General features: G+C 51.4%; 2 protein-coding genes across 3 annotated transcripts in view; one reads left to right on the forward strand and one right to left on the reverse strand.

Moving 5' to 3' along the window:
- The window catches only part of LOC122399088 (JNK1/MAPK8-associated membrane protein), a 760,891-nt gene that overhangs the window by 354,382 nt on the left and 381,782 nt on the right, over positions 1 to 24,727 (forward strand). The window lies entirely within an intron of this gene.
- LOC122399089 overlaps positions 1 to 24,727 on the reverse strand; it is a 50,535-nt gene that overhangs the window by 23,522 nt on the left and 2,286 nt on the right. Inside the window, exon 2 of the mRNA XM_043399485.1 lies at positions 5,639 to 5,751. Within this exon, the coding sequence (XP_043255420.1) occupies positions 5,639 to 5,751 (113 nt within the window). The remainder of the gene's footprint in view (positions 1 to 5,638; positions 5,752 to 24,727) is intronic.

Consider the following 24,727-nt stretch of genomic DNA (forward strand, 5'->3'; position numbering starts at 1 on the left):
ACGTCCACGGTGTCTAATGGCCGTGGAGAACGCGTCACAATGGGCCCTTGATTACGCTCGACTCCGGGGACGCGCGGTTTAAAACAAACGTAAGTGAAAAAGAGGCGATTCCCGGCGGACCTACGGACGAAAAGCAAATGACCGAATAGGAACAGGGCGTAGGGTTTCGAGAGGCATCGAGACCACGACTAATCATCGAGTAAACGAAAAAGAACACTAGAGTGGATTTTTAATTAGCGGGTAAAAAGGAGGTTCCGATCCAGCAACGATTTACACCGCGAACGCACACGTACCAGCGAGAGATTTAATTCCTGCAACTCAAGGGTCCTTTAACAACGACTCCTCCGACGTTCTTCTTATTTCTTACGCCGGCTGCGTTCCTCGGTAATATCCGTAAGTGCATCCCGCGATTTTCTTGCACGTGCGCTTCTTACCAATGCCTCCGTCACGGAACAGAAGCGGGCAACGAAAGAGAGCGAGAAACAGAGGCGACGGTACATTTCCGAGACACCCGAGGCGCAGCGTTAACAAGCAATGACTGCAACGACGCCATCGTCGACCAAGACGACCGCGTCGACGACGAAGACGAGCACACAGCGGCGAGGTGCAACGCCCAAGTGCACCGAGTCAGCCCAGACGGCGGCCACTCTACATAATTGCTAGCTATTGTACGGTGTGTGCGCGCATCAAACCCCTCTGTAACTCGCTCTACGAACCCCCTGGCGTTTCCCCGGGCGAATATATCTTTTACCGCAGCTCGCGACACCCCTGGCGAGCTCTCTTGGCCATCGGATATCGAGAAACCGCCCTCTAATCGCCTCGATCGTGAAACTGACCGTCGCGTCGTCTCGAGGTTCGAGGTTCGAGCGAACGCGAGCTGGCGAAAACGGAGAATGGAAAGGGTTGTTTGCCGTTCGAAATAACCCAAGTTTGTTTGTCGGCAATCGTGTACGATTCGAGAGTGTGACGACGACGAGGCCGCGAGGGGTGGGAATGTTCAGCGGCGCGAGAAGACGAGACGCGGGAAGAGTCTCGCGAGGAGGACGAGACAGTGGGAGGAAGCAAAGTGCTCATGCAATGCAGATCGTTAAAGCATCCCCCGTTGCGCCGGTGACCCGAATGTGGCTTACGGAGACAAAGTGCGGGCCAGAAAGGTGGCGGGAAATACAGAAAGGAAAAAGGAAGAGGAAACGGACTGGGAGAGGCAGCGGCGAGTGGCCTGTTCGCTTCCTCCCTCTCGCAATTCCCTGTTTCCCGTTTACATCGTCTCGAATCTGTGCCGCGGCAAGTGGAACGTAAGTAATGCCATTCCCCGCGCAACTGGAAAATATCCTCGAACGGGGTATTTCCCCGAGTCTCTCCTTCTTCTTTTTAACCCCTTTTTTCCTGCCTTTCGTTTCGTTTCTTTTGGTCCGCGCGGCAATTCCTCGAAATATCCCCGTGACGTTTATCGTTATTGCGCCGCGACCGAACGCGCGCAATTTCCCCGCTACCCGGGAAATCAAAGATTCGAATTAACGAGTCCGCGCGCTGACCCCGTTCCCCGTTTTCATCCTCAAACCGGAACGCGGACAAGCTTATCCCTTTCTCGCCAACGAGAACCGATTTCTAGCGTCGTTACTGTCGTGGCTCGATGCCTCCTAAGCGACGCTCCTCCCAACGATCCACTTTGGACTAATAAAAGTATTCCAAGATAAATTCCAAAGACGACCGCGACAGGTTAAGCGGAACGCGATGTTTTATCGGACAAGAATTAAATTTGAGCCACGCGAAGCGTTGGTTCAACTTTTAATGCAACCGATATTGCGTTACCTGGCCGAGGAGTTTTCATCCGTGTGCTCGCGCGAACGTTGCAGGCGGTTTTGCGAAATTCAGCCTCTATTCAGGTTGTCGGCGCGTCTACGCGGAACCAAACGCTTCTGTCTAGACGTAACTTCGACCGCCGCGGCGCGGCGGGGATAGTTGCCATGGAGAGGATGGAGAGAACGGCCGATAGCCGGGCTCCAGGTGAAACGGAGAAAAATATAGGTTAGATTAGGCGAAGAGGTATTGCCGAGATCTTTGTAGCATCGAGGGTGCCAGTTAAATAAGGGCTGCGGGATCTCCGCTCTGCTTGATCCCTCCCCCGCGTGCTTCTACCACCTTTAGTTGCGGTACGAAGGAGCTCTCGTTTGTCGGAGGCGTTTCTTTCAGATTTTAAAGCCCGCTCCGCCGTTTTTCTTCTCGAACAGGATAAGGAAAATAAACGACTGAAAGAGGGACTCGACGCGCCATGCTGGTCGCGAGTATCGATATACCAGGGCCCCTTGGAACTTTCAAACAATTTAACCACCCGAAACAACCCGATCCCACGCACGCTCCAACACCGACCCGGTAGATATTAAGCCTTTCTCTGGTTTGCTGATTCCGCGGAATCGCGGCATAGCGTTTTGCTAACATTCTGACTCGCGCTGACCTACTAACGAGTCAGCGAATTATTCGTTAACGATCGATTGTACCGCTTTCGGTATTTCATAACGGCCGTTCAACCGTCTAGAAAAAAATGCAACTCCGTTCTAATAATAAAGAAAAAATATTGTCGATTACGTAGTCGACGCAGAAAGTTTGATTAAACGGAGCGAAACGTTTCGAGCAGTCATTACAGTTAGCAAACAACTATTCGTTCCTGTTGAAGTTTTCTGAAACAACCGTCCCTTACATTTCCACCGCCATAAATAAGACCGGAGTCGCGGTCGTTTAATCGCCAAGAGATACGAGACCGAGACCGAGACCGGGGAATAACCGCGAGGGTGGTACGGTCGAAGGGCTGACAAGCCAGGCCGGACATCCACTTACAATTTGTCGCGACGCGCGATTAGGCTCGCTGGGTTCCTCGTGGTTCACGGGAAGTACTGTTCGCGTACCGTTCGCGTGGCAGTTCCGAACAACGTTGGCGAATTATCGCGAATTGGCTGGAACGTCTGCGACGACGGGGCATCGAGTCGAGTCGAGCAGGAAATAGCATCCAGTCGGAGAGAAAGAGGATCCGGATAGCCAAAGGGAGACCGAGAACCGTGTATCGCGGCGATGGAACGAGGACGAGAGAACGCGGAGATGGGAGAACACGGTTCTGATTAGCATACAAACTACGCGCGACCGTGTTGGTTCTCCGCGTTTGTTCGGGACACGAACGAGTGCCGCGTGTACGTGGCCCGTATACACACGTACGGGGTGTCCAAGATCGTGATTAAAGGTACCAATGGATTTCGATCCGAGTGCCGAGCGTCGGAAAAATTTACTCTCGTCCAACGAGGCGACGACGAATAAATACAATACGAAACTACCGCCTCGATCCCTTCCCGATCGAGTTCGACGCGATCCGAGAATACCGTTTCTACGCTTTCCAACGATTTTTTTTCGGAAATTAGAACCGTCCGCTCTCGAGGGACACCCGTTAGACCGGAACGTACGCGTGTTCTCGCGCGTTAAGAGATTCAAGATCGAGGAAGAGGACGGGACACGCCGTTTACCACCACGGAAAACGACCAAGAGCCTGGGAAGAAGAACAAGAAGGAGAAATATGCCACCCACAAAGTCCGGGAACTCGGAGCGAGCGGTCGAGACGTTACGGAGCTGTAACACTTGAGATACCACGCGCGTGGACCACGATAATGGCCCGCTATTACGATAAATTGAAAAACCAGCGTAAAACAGTGACGCGGTTGTACAAACAGACCGACCTTTTGATCGGGTGTTCTCCGTTCGAAACAAATTGTCGTTCTGCTCGACGCGTGGAGAATCTTGCGCAACGATACGACGTCGAACAAGTAATAAGCAACTAATCTACCAGCCCTCTCGGTGTTCCCCGTATGATCGAGAAAGGGTGCTCGAACGACACCGTCTCGACTCCAAGTACTATCGCGCGTAAAAACGTTTTCTTTCGGGTCTCCTCTTTCTGGTCCCCGGTCTATATTATTTCAACAATTCATTCGTAACTGACAAAGGTGTTCTGGAGTCTGCCGTCGCGGGGGAAAAAGGGCGGATAAAAATCACGAGGCGCCGGTGCGAAAACGTCGCTCGAGATATTGCCAAGCGCGAACGATAATAACCGCCTATTACGATAACCGCGCGAAAAGAGGGCCAGACAGGACCGGCATTGTCGCGGCGAGTGGACCTTCGAGAGGTTTGCCCTGATAAAAATACGACACGCTCGTGGATCCTGAATGCGGGCCTCTGTACGATCCAAAATCGTCTTGGCCCGTTGCCGATCCCTCGGCCAGAGTTCATCGATCGTGGCCATCGTGGCCCGTCGCGTCTTTTTGCAGCCAGCCAGAAATTACTTGTCGTCGTTTCTCGCCAGACGGCCCCCGGGAAACAAACATTAACGACGAATAATCGACTAAATAATTATTAACCCTTCGTGCGATGCGACGAAGCTCGTTTAAATTTCAACGATTTTCAGAGCACAAAGAGGCGGAGATAAAGAACGAACGAGTTATTCGACGGAGCTTCGAATGGAAATGATCTTGAAAATAGAAAAGTTATTTTCCTATTTGACGGCATGAAAAGAAGCGCCGGCTACGAGAACGTTTCTTTTCTCCATTGTATTTCATTTTTTATTACGACGTTGCGCATAAAGCAGCACGAGACAATGCCCGAACAGAGCGAGCTCGAGGTCGCGTAAATCTTCGGTCCGCGTACCGCGGTGCATATTTCTTCCCCGTACGAGGCTCGATCTCGCGCGGATCCGCAGCCAAGTTGCTTACGCGAGTGCAGAAGGAGAGAGCCTTGTGCAGCTACCGTGTCGGAGATTATCAGTGCACCGTTGTTCCGTAGTTCGCGGCGCGTAACACCGTCTCGACGCACGCCCACTTATTCGACGGCCTATTTTTGGCTAATTTAGGATCCACCGAACGATCTGTTCCCCACCCTCGTTGCCAACGAGCGAAAGAATATGCAACGAGTTTCTCAGCTACACTGTCAAGGATTCCAACGAGCCTAGATCACGCGCGAACAACGAAAATCACTATTATTCGAAGCGAGCGACCGACTTTGGCTTCCGTAATGGTCTATTCTCGGCTAATTTATCGCTCGCTGGAATGACAATGACGTTCGCTTCCTTCCCTCGTCCAGAACTTTTCCCTTCTATTCGCGGCGCCCAACGTACCAATACTTTACAAACTTTCTAAGGCCGAGAGGCCGGATGACGAACGACCCTCTGGTTAAACCTTTCCCTGGTAAAAGAGGCAAACAGTGTCGGCAGCAGGTTCGAAGACCGCGCCGAAATGTCCCATTTTTGGCTAATTTAGTGGCCACTAGAATGCCAATGACGCTTCCTTCGCGCATTTAGCCAGCCTATTCCGCCGTTCTTTCTCCTCGTTCTCGTTCGAGAGACCCTCTCTCCGTGGATGGCCACTCGAACCCTTGAAATACGGTTACAACCCGAACGGCCTCCACCCCCCAACACCTTACGATGTCCGCTCGGAATGAAACCTAGTCTTTATTGCCGAGGGGAGACCAGCGCACCTTGGCGACCCTGAATGATTTTACGCGCTTGCGTCCACCTACTCCCATCTCGTCGACCGATTCTACCGTCCCTGTGGACGTCTGGCTACCACCGGTTGCCCGTTGGAACCGAGAAAATCAAGGTTATACTCACTTCCAGAAGACGACGGAGACGATCGCTGCCATCAGGAGCAGCACTACCGCGCAAGTGATGATCAGGGCGGTACTCTGCAACGATGGATTCGTGTGGTACGACGCATCGATCATCTGTAAAGAACGGACATGTTAGCGAGAAAGGGGTAGTTTCCGATACACCTTCGAAATTTATATTCTCGACGCTCGGGATATATTTCAAATTCACGCTTCGAAATGCATGATTCGTGTCCTTCGTGTACGCGTGCTTTACATGTTTTTATTGGACTGCTTGAAACTCACGGGACGCTCGTTAACCCGCGTCGAATCGATTCTGGCTTCGAATTTCGTTATATTTGTCGTCGTTCGCGAGCGCTTACGAGCGACGCGAGCCTATAAGCGCCTCGAAGTTCTCGTTCGCTATAGCGGATGCTGATGCATATGTGTTCGACGAATGCAAATGAACGAGCAGCTAGTATACGGACATCGCGACGGAGTACGCGCGAATCGTGCATCGACTTTGAAAGCCGCGCCAACAGGATTAATCAACGCTTCAGCGGCCCGTTATTATTAGCGGTTTCAGAAGTTGTCGGTAGAGGACCAATATAAATTGATAATAACATTGCGGCAATATTTGATATACGTTTGTTTAAAGCTGCGGGCAAATATGACGTGAAGCTTTTCGGGGTTGTGCAATGTTGACGCAACCTCTGGATTATACACGTATAGTGCACATAATTATTATTTATTATTATTAATATTACCGTTACGAATCACCTAACGCGCATTAAATTACGAAGAACTATTAAACTAGAAGTAACGTGGTAAACGATTCAATTAAAATTTTTGATCTCGTAAAGAATGTCGGGAATCGCTTCTGTTTACTGGTAAATCCAATTTAGTGAGAGGTCGAGGAGATGTAGGAAAAAGATCGCGAGTAAAACACTCGTGATTCAGGTCGAGATTTCTCCGACCCTCGTGCGTCGCGTAGAATTCATCGCGAGGGTCGCGTAGACGCGGAGTTGGCCTTGGAAAAGGGCCGGGATGCGTGGCTGATACGGGGAGGAAAGCAAGGGCGTCGGCTGGCGTCGCGTCGTTACGTGGCGCGCCTGCGAAAAGCGAAAGTGATTTTTCCGCCAAGGGTCCCCGTCTTCGGGGAAACTTCCTGGCTGGTTCCATCGTCTCCGTCGGTTCGTGCCCATTGTCGCGAGTCCTCCGGATCGATCGACGCGCATTGTGAGCGCGCGGTGACCAGACTCATTTTACCCGAAGGTGCGAGCCACGAGACGCTGAAAAGGATCGACGACGCGCTTTGGGACTGCCGATTTAATGCGTATCGATAAGCTCGGCCCCCCGCTCGACCATTATATCCGCTCGATGGGATATTCTGCCGGTTGGCGACAGGCCAGGGAAACCGTTCGATCGCGAGACAGTGCGATCTCGCGAGTGCAACGATGCTCCCTCGCAGGCTTCTCGTCGCCCGTCTTCGCTGTATCGAATCGACTATTTATGGCGACCAACCAGAATATTTACTTTAGATTCCGGACAGAGCCATTTTTCGCACCTAATCGCGCGTGGGACAGAGTTTGCTGGCAAACGAGACGTTTCGAAAATTTATGCGATTGCAATTATTCGCTTTACAATAGCGGACTACAGAAACATGCATTAATAACGTTTCATTGTTGGTAAAGAAGAGTACAATCGGTACTCGACGATGTATTGTTTGGAAAATTTTGTTACGAGATAATTCGATGCAGCAACGTTAATCTGTCGTATAATTGGAATATAATACGCGAACAATATTGCAAAGGTACGGTAATTGCAAATAAATGTAACGACGGTAAATATTTTAAGAGTTATCGTCGGTCTTTAAAGGGTTCGAACGACATTTCCTATGGTGTAAAATTTGCTTCCGTTACGAGGCGCGTTCGTGGCCGTTTAAATATCCTGTGCGACGGTAACGACGCGATCAACCGTAGAACGACATTGTTTAATATCGTTGGAGGCGCGAAAAGCTCGTTTCGCATCGAGTTCGTCGTTCATCGGGCCCCGTGTCGGCGATCGCACGCGTCCATCGATAAGTCGACTCCTCCTTCGAGTACGAGAATACACGAGCTATGGAATATTGTGGTGCGCGTTGTTTGGCGATGGTCCAAGGGAAGCAGCATTTATCAAAGGTTTCGCGAGCGTTTGTGTGCGCGTTTCGATAGGATCGCGGCCTGTCTGCACACGCGAGCACGTAAGTCCCTCTTTGCCGAGAATCATCTCCTTCCACGGGCGCACTCAGACGCGAGACTCGTCCTTCTCTCTCGCGAGATTCTCTTCCTCCTCGCGGTGGCTCATCTCTCATCATTACGGGGATATTAATGGCGTCGGCTAATGGATTCAGCCGAGCTTAGCAGCCAGTAAGAGAATTCCTTTCTCTCCGCATCATCCCGCCCTCCCCCTTTTCCCGCCTACAGTCGTTGCGTTTTTCCACTTCCGGAGGGGGGAATTTGGGAAACGATGGCAACCGTGACGACGCATCGTCCGCGATGCTCCACCGCCGCAACGATTTCGAAAGACGCGAGTCATTCCGCGAGCGGTAGCCACGGGTACCAAAATTTCAGGATCAGTACAGAAGACGAGCATACTGGAAAAGCTTGCACGCTTTTCGAACGGTTAGAAAGGGGTTTCTTTCACCGAAAAGGCTTCCGAGGTAATTAAAAAGGAGAATAGGAAACGATAGAGAGGGTGGGGGGGCGGTGTATCGGGGCGGTGCTGGAAGAAAGGATCCAATTAGCGCGTAAAAAAAGAGGAGAATGATTACGAGCTTCTAAGAACAACAGCCGAGAAAAAGGAGGAGCGGAATCAAACCGCGAACAAAGCCGATATACCTCTTGTTTCGCGTTGTTATACCTACCGCGCGATGCAACTTTAGTCGATATCGGCTCGTGGGGGGCAGCGACGGTATTCCCCACGCGAGAAACCATACGTTTCAGTCGCGCTATACGCGGTACTTACGTCTGCTCTGATTCAGCATCAGCGGAATAGAAACCCGTAACCCGACTCCGGATCCAATTAATGGAATCCTAGATGATAGCCGAACGCGTGGCTCCGCTAACGCAATAACGACCGTAAACTCCGAATGGAATTGTGGATCGCGGGAGGCTGGAAACGAGGGATGCTGTCTCGATCGGGGCATTAAGGCGGGGGTGGTGTCGCCGATGATCTCACACGGTTCTCGATTTCTTGCGACGATGAATCACCCAGCCCGGCGTAAATTCGCTAATGTATAGCACGTAATTTACTTAAACGCGGAAGCTCGGCCTAGATCTTCGAGCAAAGGGGCTTCACCGTTTCAACGAATACTTTAACGAAGCAACGTTCGCGAAATAAGAGAATCGGAATAACAAGCAAAGTTTCCCGGGGTCGGCTTCCCGTGAACTTTGAAGAGCGCATCTATCGACGAATAATAAGGTTGCGCGTGAGGAAAACGCGGTCTAGATTCGAGAAACAAATACCAATTAGACAGACTGGCACACGATCGATAGATCCGTTCGAGACAATGGCTACCGTCGCGGTATTGTTCACGGGTCGGTGTCCAGGTCTCGGGCTTCGATCGCCAAGCTATTCGATTCCTCGAAATTCCCTCGTAGTCCCTTAACCTGGAACTTTTTATTTCCTCGAAACGAAAACTCCGATGGCCACGGCGAGCAGCTTCGAAACGTGCCCCCAATGACGAGATTGTGACAGAGAATAACAAACCCGTCGCGTTTACAGTGTAGGGATCCGTCGGGTGCGTGTTCTGTTTGGGATGAGCACGTGTTCGGCGTGTCTAAATGCGTCCTCGTTGACGTTAAACACGTCTGGGCATCTACCTTGCATCTAATTCCGAAGTAAAGTACGTTGTTAAACAGGACGCGTCGCGCAGTTTCTAATTACACGGCTGTCTTGAGCGGGACAAAGGCGGATGTTTGAGAGGTTATTAAAAGCGTCGGTAAAGAAACAACGGCTCTAGTTTACGATCGGTGTCTGGAGAACGTTGGTGAAAAATTAAGAACCGTGGGAGGATCGAGATCTTCCGGGCAGTCGAAACGCAAGGGAAAAGAGCGAAACGGAGGTCGCGTATAGGCACCATTTGACCGTGGATCGGATGGTACACGTAGCCCTGAATTATCAGATCGTTCGGCGACGCAAAGGCGGTCTCTCGGTGGTTTCGTTCCTGTCGAGTTTCGGGCTGAGCAGACACAAACGGTTACGTGGCATCTTGATTCCGCGGCAGCGTCTCTCGATTAATTAGCGTGCCGTGGTTAATGAAGCCCGGTCGAACAACCGAACCAAAGGGGCTCGGAGTTCGAGGGTTCGCGGGGGCCACGGAGAAAACCAGAGGGATCGTCTGTCTCCGCTCTCTCGACCCCGTGCAATCGATATCGCGTAATGCGATCTCGCCGGACCAGAGCGCGCGGATATTATGTTCGCCGAGCTGCGCGTATCGACTAGGCGATGGCTGGCGAGAGTAGGAGGGGGGCCCATGAAATTCGAAAAGCGCGCCCCATTCCGAGTATAAATAACCGATCGCGAACCCGGTGTAACGTATATTTTAATGTCACCCCCCGTTCCGCGACGTATTCTCTCGCCGCTTAAAACGCTTGCCGTCGCTTCCCAAAAAGCTTCTCCTCATTTATCATGCGAGTGATTCAGCGCCCGAAACGCTGCTATTCCGAATTTCACTTGATTCCGGTTATTAATGGATTCGCGCTGCCCCGTATAATTTCCGCGTTCGATGCTGCGCCGCCTCCGTTCAACGACACCCGCGAAAAATCGACAACGCGTAATAATAACACATCCCCGAAAACCTTTCTACACCGTACGAGATGAACTTTATCTACGAAGCAACGTGGAACGGATCCAGGAAAAAATTGTTTCCGTTTTTTTTTTCCTTGGCGCAACGTGGCGTAACGTTAATCGCCCCCGCGCTGGAATTTCTGCCGGTCGAAATAAATATGCGCATACCGCGGTTGAGACTTGTTCGTCAAACGCGTATGAACATGCATGAGCCTGTAAAACATTCGATTTGCCGGCGAAACATTAACATGAACGGCACGTTCGCGACAATAGCGAGGGACGAAACGGTCGGGGGGGGTGGGTTAGGTTCGGTTCGGTCGATCGAAAATCGTCTCGTTGATTTAACAACTCTCTCCGCGCCGTATACACCCTCGGTGGGCAGCTTTGTCTTCTCGTCCGTGCCTGCTGGCCAGCGGAACACGTCTCCGGCCGACCGGGACACGCTAATTACGCATTTGTTCAGGAATTTGCATGCGTTACGCCATCACGCTGTCAAGAGTTTACGTGTCCGCGTCGTAACGAATCGTTACGAGCCGGAACGACCCCCGCCCTGACCGGTGACCTCGCGCCCGATTCCTGTCCCGGAGGGTCACGATCGGCACGTTTGCCCTGCGTTTGTACCGTAGCGCTGCGCTCCGACGAAATTGTCCCATTGAAAATCGTCTCGTTAGACCCACGATTCTGACCAACGTACCCCGTTGAATCCGTGATGCGTCGTTATTATTTTCTTTCTATTCCGACCGCGACCGCGTCCCCCTCGATGCAGCTGCCGATTTTTACATCGATTTCTCTACTTGGAAACTATCGTACGTTGCTGGCGATCGGATTAGAAAACGTCTCGGATCCCGATCTCGCGTAATATTTGACGATCGCTCGAGTTCTTATTTGCGACATCTCGAAACGTAAGATCGTAATCCATGGAACTGTACCGGATCGGTACCGGAAACTTCTGATAACGGTAGGTCCACGGAAGCCTCGAGAGTCTACCTATCGTGTCGGTCTGGTTTCCAATGCCAGCGATCGTTTGCAACACGGTTGTTGATTCTTAAACGTCCCGTCGAGAGACTGTTGTTTCGGGGCCTGCCAGCCGACTATTTATCGAGCAAATATTTCCCGGTTGTTTCCATTTCGCTTCTTTATTGTTTTCCAATCACCGTCCGACATCGATCGTTCCTTTCATTCGACGGAAAATGCAGAACGGTCGATCTCTATTGTCCGAGCCCGTGTTTCGATTTTTTTCCTCTTCGACGAGTACTTTGAGGAGGAAATTGGCTACGAGACACTTTCGAGTACCGCGATATGCATGAAAGCAAAAAATAAAAGACTCTGATAAACGGAGGCCCAGCTCGGGCGACGATTTAGCCGGAAAAGAGAAGGAAGGACGATCGCTGACGAGGGACAGGAGGAGAATGATCGAAGGGAACTCTTTTTATCCCTGAGACAGCTCGAAAGGACAAGGTCCCTCGGAACGATCTTGTTTATTTGCCACGGCGACCCGTTGCCAGCTCGGCCCTTTTCTATCTTCGCGTATCTGCCGCGACGGGGAAAAACTGAGAAGCCAAAGGACGCGTAAAAGCCCTGTACAGGCTCGCCCTGTCGCTCCACGGCGTTTTCTTTTCCACGCGGCTCGATAAAACAACGCGTCTTTTATTGCCGATGTTTTCTCGGCCGCCAACGGAAGCAGTTCATAAATATTTGATGCGCCTAATGGAATCTGATACAGACGCCCGTTCGCAAGCTCGCAGCCCTTTACGCTTCGATCGGCCCCGAACGAACGAATCGAGAAAGCCTACGCCTACGAAACGAATACACTTTAGGATGGACGTGCATCCAATTATTTGGCACTTTTTCTAACACGTATGGTAACGTTTGCATATTCATACGCGTCCATAATTCCATGTATCTGGCGCAAGAGGTCAACATCGTATACAGAAAAACAACCCCTCGCCTATGCGCTACCTTCGCCATGTTTTACAGTGGGAAATTGCTATCGGAGATGAAATCTTTTTCCTTTTCCACGACGAGTCCATTCAATTCCACTCGATCGAAACAACTGGAAAAATCTTATACAATTTCCGCGTGAATATCAACAACGGTTTTACATATAAAAAAAAAAGCTGTTTCTGAGGACAACAAATGCCGATAAAAACGTTCACGTCCGAATACATTTGTCCGATACTGTATAACGTCGACCACTATTGTGAGGTACCAAGCATTGTTCGGTTAAAAAATTCCCTACCTCAGAGTCGCGCAAATAAACGGAGAGCCAAAGAAACGTTCGAATAGAATCCCAGCCGAGTTTTATGATTCCTTTCGGAAACAATCGACGACCGAGGACAATCGTTTTTTTCCCGCCCCCGTTGCGATTTCGACCGGCAAGGGGTTGGAAATTGCTCGGGGGCGAAAGGCCTAGAAACCGCGAGGGTGGCAAATGACGGAGATTATGTCGGAGGAGCGTTTAATGACGCGGACATCAACATTCCGGACGCGCTTTAATATCGACGCGTCGACGAGTCTCGTAAATCATTCGCTTGGTAATGGAATTCGACCGTCGCAGACGACGCTTTTACGATCGAGACAGGTTGGCAATGGTGATGAGTTAGGTGTTGGCTCGTTCGCTTAAAATAAAAACTCGGGAATCGTATCAGGTGGGGAAGCTGCACGGGAAAGCTTTCTCTATCGTCGTTTGCGAAGGTCCAGGAAGTAGTTCGGATAATACGATTCGGGAACATTTCGACAAAAGTTTTCCCGAAACGAGGGAACTTGTTGCCCCGGATCCGATCGTCCAATCGAGACGCCACGATTAACATCCAAGCACTCGAATCGTCCTGGACGTTATCGCTAAGGATCGTTCGGCCATTAGGCGGCATACTATTGCGAGGAGCTCGCGGAATGGCAATTCGAAGCGTATAATATCTGGTTTCCCCGAAACGGCGCAATATCGCTGGGAATAACGACACCGCCGGAGAGATAGAGGGACAGAGGAGGGGACGAAAGACACAGGATACTATGTAGGAGTGTTTAACGACACGGAGAGCAACATTCCGGACGTGCTTTAATATCGCCTACCGTTTCATTCAGGACGCGCGCGCTCCTCGTCATCCCCGTCGGATATACCGCCTAAAATTCACTCACCCTATCTCGACGCCGGCAGAGAACCGTCAACCCTTCTTCCTGGTCGCGTGGCGCCGTGGGGCGAATTGTTTTTGATATTCGAAACGGAACGAATGCGGTGCCGCTTCGGTGAATGCTTCTCGCAAAACGAGCGCACTCGTTTCCTACCCCTTTCACGACTTTATCTCGCCCAAGGTTCGTTTCAATCGGAGGATACTCGGTATTACGGTTATTTCGAGTTCTCTTTTTCACGGCGTTATCGCGACGAAAAAGACGAGGAAGCGTCTCGCGTCGAGAGCCAAGAAGCAGGGTTCGTTTTTAATTAAACGATTAGCGGAAAGATCGAAACCCCGTTCGGGTAAGTGCTGTCTGATAAACGAATCAACGGATGACTGGTCGGGCGTCGATGCAATCCTTCCTGAAATTGGATACATTTTTCCCTAGCTTTTCGTCCAATCGAGAAACGAAGAGCACGACGAGTTATCGAACGGTGGCCCTCGAGGGGCTCTTTTTCTTTCTCGTATCGGTTACCGGCGTCGTCCTTTCGCGCGCTCTTTTTGCCATCATCGTTACGGCTCATAAATTTCGCACGGAAGACCGAGCAAAATCGACGAATCGGTGAACTTTGATATTCCGCGATTTCGTTAGGTTCGAATCGCGTAATAACCATTTTACTCGTTCGAACGCCTCGCGACCGTAAAGGAACCACCGAATGTTTTCACGCCGGCGGTAACACCATCCCCCGAACGCGCCAAGGGACCGACGGAAAGGCGAAATGGAAGCCACGAGTCCGGGTAAAAATATTATTCGACCGAGATTCCGGGGCAGCTTGAAAAATGCTCCGAAAGATTGAATCCTGCGTCAGCGAAGCTCACGGTGCAGAAGAAACGGGGGATGGAATCTTCGTTTCGAAAAAACTCGTTATCTCGTACGTCAGCCGCGACTGAGAATCAACCCGCGCGGCATTAATATTCCGCCGGTTTATTTCGAGTAATATCTAAGCCCGTGCAAACGAAAGTCCGCCGCCGAACGAATTAACTTATTTCGCCTTAACGTCGGGAGCGCGCGCGTTCGTTTCTTTTTTTTTTTTCCACCGCCCGGACTAAATCTCGCGTGGTACCGCCGCTTTTTTCCGCGTTTTTGCTCTTTTCCCCGTTTCCCGTCGTTGCTCCGCGCCCGTTATAAAAATAACCATAACGCGGAACACGGTAAATACGCGACGGCGCAACGCTGAAAACGCGCTCGCTGCTCGGGTTTCGATCCGGATCCACACCCCGTCAAAGGGAGTTCGCGCTCTTGGAATTACCGAAAACGCGCGACTCGTAGGTGGGTTTCCGTATCGGTAAGCCCCGTAACGAGCAGCGAGCCTCTATTCCCAGGTGCGTTACGGGAATCGAAGACAAATGAACATTCCCGATGCAAAGTCTCCGCGCTCGGTTCACTCGGTCCTCCTATCGCGCGCGTCTTCCTTCCGCTGAAACGTGGTTACGAGAGAAGAATGTCGCGTAGTCTGTAAATTGAACCATATTATTTGCCTGGGAATGGAAATCTTGGCGCGAACACGCGCTCGGCAATCTCTCTCGCCGTTAATTTCTCGTTTATTGTAGACGGTGGAAGAGAAACCGGGACGGTTCGCGTACGAATTCAAGTTTCGAGCAACCGAAAGGGCTCCGCAGACAGAAACGCGTTTACGGGTAGTTGGTGTACGCGGAGGGGGGGAAAAAAATTGGCAAAAAAATCCACGAGCGAATCCGATGCTCGTTTGCGAATATTCCGATATTTTCGGATAAAGCGGCGTTTCACCTTTCTCGGTCCTCTTTTTGATCGATTTCACGGCAACTCTTTCGCGTAATCCTTTTCCCGGTTTCCCGGCCGACACAAAGGGACGGCAAAAGGACGAGCGCGCTATTACGGGCTTCCCCGGGTTCTTTACGGAAGATCGACGCCCACCGGCCGCGATGCAGCGCGGCTCGGTTCGGCGCTCGCTGCCGGGAGAAGTTCCAATTTCCCTTTTATCGGGACTCCTATTCCATTCCGGGCGTCGCACATGATATTCCCTCGAACTCTGGGATTAAACCGCCGAAGACGATCCTCTTTTTTTTCCTCGGTACGCTTTCGGCGATCGAACCTCGTACCCCGAGTTCCCTCTGCAACGTTTCGAACGGCGTTCGCCGGTGATCCACCACGCGCGATCATCGTTTTCCCCCTCCCCTCCGCGGACTTCTTGTCTCGTCACTCGACTGCGGAGGTGGCCATTATTTAAATTTCGTCCTCGCTGATTCATCGTTTCAACGTCAATCTCTTCTGGCTCTGTTCCTCGTGGAAATTTATCTGCCACGAAACGAGAGACGTGTGTGCGAGGGAGAGAATGAAAGACCTCACCCCCGCGGAAATCGATCCGACGGTCCGTTTCGAGGAAGGAAACCGGGACGCGGCGGTTCGACGAAGAAGCGGAGGAAGAGCCGCAATGGCGTCGTCTCCGGGAAACGGGAACCCAACGGTTTTAGCTTTAATCCCCCGTGAACAATGTTACCGGCTTTAACGTTCGTTACGCGCAACACGTAATTTTCTTTCTCCCTTCGAAACCCTTTCGCGCGACGGCCGCAAATACATCCCGGAAACCACGGGACCAAGACATCGCACGGGGTCTTTGTTCCTGAGCTTTTCGAGCTCGACGCTCGTTACGACGCCTTCGATCGCGAGCCGCTGACCCAATAAACTGTGTATTACCTGTGTCAATATCGCCCCCTCGCTCGCACGCCACTTCTCTGCGGCTAGCGCGGCTCTTTGACCCTTGCTTATCATCGATCTTGACAAGAATTCAGCGCGTGCATGCGTCCGCGATTTTGATTTAATCCGAAGCAAACGCGTCTTCGCCGGCTGGGAATCTGACCGGAGAATACCTTGGGAAATGCCATCCGCGGTGTTTTGCAGGCTTCGAGTACTCCACCCGCTCGAGAGGATCTTTCAGAGACGCGAGCGCACCACGGGAAGAATCGAATATCGGGGGATCAGAAATTCCCGTCGCTCGCGACGGGATTAGAAATTTTTTTCCTGGCCGGGGACGAGGGTGGGCGGCACCCGATAATGAAGTAATCCGAGGAAGGAGAGAAGGTAGCTCCGTCGGATCTTCCTTTTTCACGGGCGGCGGCGAATCGAGGGGCGGATTCGACGTCGTTCGACGCGAGGCCTCCCGTGTGATATTCGAGCAGCCGCCAAAGGGATCGTTAGGCCGGCCAGGGACACGATTCTCCTCGAATGTATACATTCTCCCTTTAATCTGGCTCCGGTGGACGTCGCGAGAGCTTCGTGGCCCGACCGGAAAGGGATGAAAGCTCCACGGTCCCTCCCTCGTCGCGACTTCCATTTTTATTCCGTTCTTTTGCAGACGTTCTGATCGTTCGCTGACACGAAAATTGTTTAACGCTTCCGCACCCAGGGGTAGATCGAGAATATATCTAGGGATGAATATCAAGAACGTAAATTCGTTTAGTAGAACCTCCATCGATCGAAATTGTTCATTCCTGAACAGTCTCTCCTGCATTTATTGCCCATCTATTTTTATGCATTATTTGTTACACACGACCACGAAAACGAGTCGAAAATATGCTATACAATCTTTGTTATCGAGATAATTTACCTTGAAAATTCATCAGAAACGCGCGCGATTGAATTCGATCGGGCTGACATGTCCGACTATTATTCGTTATTTCTACTTGCACTGAGTGTTTATAGGCATTAACATCGACATGTATTATTTTTTTCTATCAGTCCTAACTAGTTAAGTAATAGTAAGATCAACGAAAAAGAGATTCTTAATGCCATACTGGAATTAACGTCTAAAAACGCAAATTTAAGTAGTAATAAGTAAGAATGGTCAGACGTTGCTCGGCGAATTTTCCAATTGAATTTTCTCGTAAACAAAGCATCGTACCAAGAAATTTCATTCCACATTTTCGTTTCACTCTGCGACGTAGAATCATTGTAGATTAATGTTCAAAATCTACCCTTCTTTCTTTGCACCCTGTGGTACATTTTCTTATTCCCTTTTCAGGGAACGTTGTTCAGAGAGAACCAATAGTGGCGGGGGATTTATCGACCGAGGGCATCGAGAGTCTTTCGAGAAGTTACAGCAAATGGCGATTTAGTTTCGAGGACGTTCCTAATCGAAATTTCTGTGAAACAGAATTCACGATCCCTCTTGCGGTCACGGAGTCATCCCCTCGGAAAAGCACGGAACAACCAACCTCGCCCGCTAATCACGCCCCCGCTCGTACCCTCTTCTTCGGCTAAGCGAGAACTCCGTTCCTGGCAAACCCTTGGCCAAGAAACTCTCGCTTTTCCCGGAGGAATCGCGTCGAGCCGAGAATGGATGTCGCGGTGTCGGGCTCGGTTTGCCAGAACGGAGCTTAAATTCCAAAGTAGCCTCGTTTTCCGAGTTCGATGCTGCATTAATTCTCACGTGTATTTTTCCCGAGCTAGTTGCCAGCCTCTGGTGTTCGTAGGGAACAATTATTAAAAGGTATTTGAGTCATTAATTTGCTCGGTAGAATAATTATTCGATAAAAACGTTGTTCCAAACATTTGGTATTTACCTTCCGGTTTCCTTTGAAACTAACGCGTTGGTCTGAAATATAGCGAGTGAAAATAACGAGGCAAACATTTTTATCGATAATTGGAGGTTACGCCGATACGGAAACCGACCGGAACGGTTTCCAACTCGACCACGATAAGTTTAAAGTTACTCCTTGGCGCTTATTCTTAATATTTTGTAGCTCGCGTACGGTCGAGGGTGGCCAAGTTCGCCGAAAAGCGGTCGTCCAAATCGTAACCACCCCTCGTTAGTCTCCTTCGCTCGTGACGGACCGAGTTCCTCGTCGTTCAACCGTGAACGAAACTTTGGAGGATTTCGGGACAAAGCTTCTCCTTATCCTCTTTTCGTCGTCGCCCTTGCCACTTGTTTCGTTGCTCGTCTCGTTTACCGCAACCCCTAGGAATTAGATATTAGACGGCGAGGACGAAAGACGCGACAGCCGGTGGGTTCGAATAGGGCGTCCGCGTTCGTGCTTCCGGCCGGAAAATTAAGACGAACCTCGCTTTGGTACACGTGGGGCTGATATTGTTTCGCTCGGCACCCTCCACGGTGGGCCAATCAAGGGCCGCGTGCTTCCTGGATTCAATATCGAATTTTACGTACGAGGAAGCAAAGTTTTTCATTCCTTGTTCAGCCAAGAGACGATTTTCGTCTACGATGTTTCCGATTTCCATCGCGATTTCGTCGCGCTCGACTCAGCCGAGTCTTGCTCGGATTTTCCAGGATTTAACAAGGATATAGAACCGGCTCGTTAGTCATTAAAGTTCGTGCAAGTGTTCATTAAGAGTTAATGATGCCATTAGACGTTACCCGGGAGGCAGGATCGTTAATGGTGCGCTCGAAATACCGCGGAATAAGGCGTGTAAAGTCGTGGAAGTTAGCCGTAATCGAACAATCCTTCTTTCGAGAAAACCAACGCGGAGGATATCTTTATTTCTCCGCGGGGGGAAATGAAAATCCGCCGACAGGATGGATTCCTCGACGAGATCCGGTGGACGTCATCCCGTTTTCGACTCTCTCTCTCTATCCGCTCGGAATTCATTTCGCCTCGTTTGACGCGTTTTGACGCGCGCCGCGTTGCCCTCGTTACTTTCTCCGTTTCCCTTTTTATCGAAAAACCACGATTAAGCGACACGTGTCAGGACGTCGAATTCCGGCACGCTAAAACTTTCCACCGACTTCATTGTTTTTCGTTCGTCGCCCCCTCCTTCTGCTCCCGCTCGTTATTATTCGGCTTCTTGCTGGCTCGCTCTGTGTTCTTCTGCCGCCCTTCGTTTCCTGCCACGGACGCAATCTGCGTTTTTGTCCCGGGCACGAGTTATTAGAGTACGGGTTATTAATTACGCCAGGGTTAATTGGCTTCTGCGGGGCGACCACCGAAACCCGCCGATCGTCCCGAACTCCGTTCGACTTCTTCTTTTCTCTTTGCCGTTTCGCCTCTTCTCGTTCGATCCTCCTTGCTCCCGTTTATCCTTTCCAAGGTCGTAGCTCCGAGTCAAGAGAAACCGTGTAATTTAATTTCGAATCGTTAATTTCTATCGGATCTTATCCGACTCGTCTGCGGAACAGCGGGACGATCGCGTAACGAGCTCCTCCGCGAGAACGACGAATCGGTTCGAAATACGAGCATCCTCGGCGCGGGCTGGTTTATGCGCGTCGACGATTTTAATGGACCGCAGGTTCGAGGGGCGAGGCCGCAAATTTTTCCGCATGACCCGCTCCGGAACGACGACTAACGACGCTCCTGGGGACGGAGGATCCTGCAAAGGGGCGGCGGTAGTTTCGTTCGCGCGAACGCAACCTCTCGCTCGGAGAGTGTACGGCTTAGCAGCGCGGCGCCTGCGGTTTCGCTACACCCTCGTTACGATCCCCGGGCTAGCCCTTGATTATTCCGGATACGCGTAAACACTGCCACCGCCGTTCCCGCTCGTCTGGTCCGCGTAACTCGTCGCGCGGAACCAGAGAAACCGTAAACCCCGTCAACATTTGGACGACCGGCCCGGCGATCCTCCACGGAGCTCCGATATGCCCCGTTGCCGACGGAATTCCCTCGGTGACCGCAAATTCTCTCGCTCGACATACGACGCTTCGGACAGCTTGCTTATTTTGCTACAAATTATGGATTCACCTCCGAACATTTACGCAAGATAAACTCGTGATATTCCAACGGACGGACTATATAATTTAAGAAACAAGTTTCGTTTCGTTCATAGCCAGTCACCATTACAACGTACGACTACGAGTGGGAGTAACAGTAAAGAAAATCGAACGTTCGAAACCGAGGGTCGAGAAAGTTTTCACGTGCCGGTTTCCACGGAAGCACGCTGTGTAAACACAACGATGTCAAGACCCGACGCAAAGCTTACCAACTTCTGCGACGTCTGGCTTCTGTACGACGACGCTTCTCGTATCTAATTATAATTGGTCGCTGCCGGCCGAGCCTCAAAAATTCTCACGGAATCACCGGTGCCCCGCGAACGGTTGGGAGTCGCTGGTCCAGACTAAATATTTTCACAAGGACAGGGCACTTGGGATTCGGCTCCTTAAACTCGCGTCCTTCCCGACCATAAACCGGGAAACTTCCATCGTGCCGCGTATTTATTATTCCAAAGTGGCCACCGACGGTTTAAACGCGGTTCTTTTTTTTCAGGGGGAAACGGGCGTCGATGTACCGGTCGATTTATCGCGCACTTCGGAGGACCAGAGAAGGTCTCGTTACGCCGATGAAACGGTTATTGGCCGCCTTTACATCGGAGTTAAATCCGTGAACACCGCCGGAAGCGTGCGGAGTACGGTTATTCGCGCGTATAATAATGGCGTTAACGGCGCGGGGCGATACGATCGCGAGAAAAATCTCGGTAAAGGCTTTCGTCGATCGTCTACTTGGACCGAGTAGCCGGAAAAACGAGAGCCTCGACACGGCCTTACGATACACTCCGGATTAGACGATGACTTACGTCGGAGCCACGTTAGGATTTTATATTCGCGTTCAGGGGCTTTAAACAGCGGTTGAATTCTGTTTAAAGCAACGAGGCTATCGAACAGCGCGGTTGATTAGCTTTTCACGGGGAAAAGATGAACACGTTTCTGTAACTATCTCGTGGAAAGGGTCGTTGTTCTTTGCAAACACCTGTCGTTGGCGACACACGGGGCACTCTTCACGGTTGGTTGGCGCGCGCTTTATTACAACGACACGTTGCCATTTGCCGGCACTTTGAAGCGGTTCGCGCAAAATCGCGCTCGGAGCTAGGAAGGAAACCGATAACGGTAGGCCGCGAAAGCGGCGGATTAGTCGTTGATTTATGTGCGCCGATAAAGCACCGGTTGTATACTATAGACGCGCGGCATGCGCCGTTATGCGCCATGCGAATGATTTAGCGCGTTTTGCCGGGGAAAGTTAATGCATTTGGCGGGAGCGGAGTGGCACGGATCGCCAGGGAAACATACGTAACGTACGTAGGTAGGTAAATGCGCATACCGGACGTTTCGGCGGGGCTTTACGCGCTTACGTGCCGCTCGCGTGCTCGCTGATTACGCCACGCTCGATTGCCCACCCCCCAGCCGCGATAGTTGCGATTTAATATCGACTCTAATCTCTGATACAACAGACACCAGCCAGCTAGTTGGATTTAACGACCCTGCACCACCTGGCTTCTCGCGAATCTAGACACTTTTATCGCGATCAAACGGAACCGATTAGCTGCGTACGGTGCACGAAACAACCGTAAATAGTATCCGAGGCATCGGTTGCGCCTCAAATACCAATCGACTCTCTTACACGAGTGTGTCTTTCATGGTTTGTACGACCAGGGATTAACATTACGGTCCAATTCTTTTCTAATTTCGCCGACGCGAGCTCGAGACCTCCCGGCTTGCTATATGCGTCGAGCAATTTTAAATACCTCGGTTCGACGTGCATGCTCAAAGACGCGTATCCGAGCGTTTGAATACATCCGTTAGCCACTGTACGTTGATTCAGCGCGCAAAGGATCGTGTAAGTTTACCTCTCCTCGGAGGATTTAATTGCAAAACGTGCTCGCGACTCGTCGCCAGGAAAACGGTGGAACGAAACGCAAAGGACTCGCAATCGGATTTAAGAGCAGAAAAGGAGAACGTTGAAGAATATCAGGCTGTCACGATATGCCACCGGCGCATGGGAAGCGGAGAAGTATTACGCGCGGTATGAATCGGTGCTACGGTACGCGGGAACGAACCGTGCGATTGTCTTCCCAAGTTCTTGCTGCTTTATTCCGCGTATGACGGAGTCTGGGCGGTGGAAAAAGAAAAAAGGGACACCGAGGACCTTTAGCGGGATCAAAGGATCTCGCGTATTGCTCGCGTGCGCGTTTCAGAATAATTTCACGATTCTTCAACGGCTATTTTCGCGCCGCGCGTATCTCCAACGGACAAATGGGACTCGAGAATTCAATGGGAAAGTGCACGGACGAGCGCTGATTCGCTTAACATTGCTTTTAACGCGCAACAGCTTTTAAACGTTTCGTGCCAAGAAACTCTATCAAACTGCATACTATATAGCCCGATTCTAGTATCGGTTTGGTAAATTGAATAAGTAATGGGGAATTAGCCTGGCCCGTGGAGTTTGGACTGGCAGGCATCGGTTATTGCGATAGGGAAACCGGCCCCCGGACGGCAGTCCCCGAACAGCAGACTGGCAGGAAATCCGGGCTATCGACGAAAGAGAAGAGACACAATCGGTTCGAGATAATCCGGACGAGGGTCCTCTGTCGATATCCAGGAGGAGGACGTCGACGTCTGGCATCGATTTGCTATCTGGCCGCTCGAAATGACGATACGTTCCATCGAGCCGCGCCGATAAACGAAACCAATTCCACTCGTGTTGTAATTAACCGTAGCTGCAGCGATACAACCCCTCGCCGGCCCTCTCGCGATCGCTGCGAGAGACCGGGAATAACTACCCCTTTTTCTTCCCATTTTCCAGCCCGGTTCACTTTTTAGTCCGGCTCCCGACGTGCTGCGAACCGCGCAAACTTCTGCCTAGGGGAACGGCATTCTTTTCCCTCCGCTCATCTTTCTTCGCGGCCTTTTTCTCGCTTATCCAGCGCTCCCAGCGCGATTTTCCCTCTCCGTCGGTACCCCGGTCTCCGGCCGACAGAAACAAAGCGGATTCCCAGGCGTAATAAAGAGACTCGACCGACGCAAAAACGCTATCACCGAGGACTTCTCCCCGTTCTCGGGCTACGCGTCTCCATCTTTTCCCACCCCTCGGGCCCGGCGTTTTTCGATCGAACGTTACCGAAAGGAACGAGAGAGAACTCGTCGGAATTCGATTTCGCCACCATCCCCCCCGCCTCCCACATTTTCTTCCAGTTTTCTTCTCGCAGCCTCGAATCGCCCCGTCTCCGTCCTTGTTACCTTAAACGTCTCCGTCCCTCCGCGACCATACGCCGGCTGCAATCTCGCGCGACTCATAATTCACGGCCGAACTCGTCCAATTGGCCGCGCTCGTCGCATTATACCCGCAGACTTAATCTAAACTTTCGCAGCGGCGCTGGTACGGTCGGTCGTAATCACGCGCGCACAACTCCACCCCCTGGCGACGCGACGGGATTTCTGGCGATAAATATCTACCCGAAGAAATTAACCCCGGAGAGACGTACGATGAAAATGATCGCGACGACCGGTCCGAGGAATCGGGGCTCGCGGACAACAGACATCCGGGACAACCGACGGGCAGCACGGGTTTAATAAATACTTGGCAACCGTATCGTCCTCTAATAAACTCGAGACAACTTACGCGAACCGTATTCTGCTGCTGCTTTTTAATTACTATCATCCGGCTCGGTCTCCGTTCCGTCCCACCTACCCTCTTTATAATTTTCCCGCTCCCGCTGCCTCTTCTGCCCGGTGCTTTTTCCACGCCGGAGACGGAACGATTCTTTGCTCAGCGACTTCCACCCCCTCCCACCCCCTCGCCCAGTGCTGCTTGGAAGGTTTTGCGAAGACTCTGGTGTCGCGCAATGCAACGTACCTCGAGTGATCGAGCGAACGCCTGGGTATCCTAATCTCTTCGCCGAGGCCGGCTCGGACAACGAACACCGGAACGGACAAAATGTTTACTGCAATTTCGGTAGTTACTGGTACGGCCCGCCCCCGTCGACGCGGCGCGGCCAGCCAGGGCCAGAGAGACGGAGAGAGAGAATTCAATTAAGGACGCCCGATGCGTTTAACGCCCCGTAAAGCCAGACGAGAGGGCGCAAAAACCAGCGGGGCTTTCCTTCGAAACTCGCGGGATTTGCATGTGCACGGCGGAATGTTCGCGCCGCAAACGCTCGTCCGTGTGCCCAACGACCGGGGGCTGTGTGGGTGTCTCTTTCGGTGCAACCAGCTAGCTGACTCGCACGGAGAGCGTCTCGCGCGCTAAATTATTATTTTAGATTAAACTCTCGCTCGCTACAAGACACTGCTCGATATTAAACTGATTTAATATAACGCGCACCGGGACGAAATTAGAAATTATAAACGGCCAGCCGCTGTAAGTAACGCGGGGATTTTACCGAGGAACACTGCGCACGATTAAAGCGATCGCCTCTCGAA

This window comes from Colletes gigas, unplaced genomic scaffold (assembly GCF_013123115.1).
Source record: "Colletes gigas isolate AHSC1104 unplaced genomic scaffold, ASM1312311v1 Colletes_gigas_Sc00012, whole genome shotgun sequence".
Taxonomy (NCBI): Eukaryota; Metazoa; Arthropoda; class Insecta; order Hymenoptera; family Colletidae; genus Colletes; species Colletes gigas.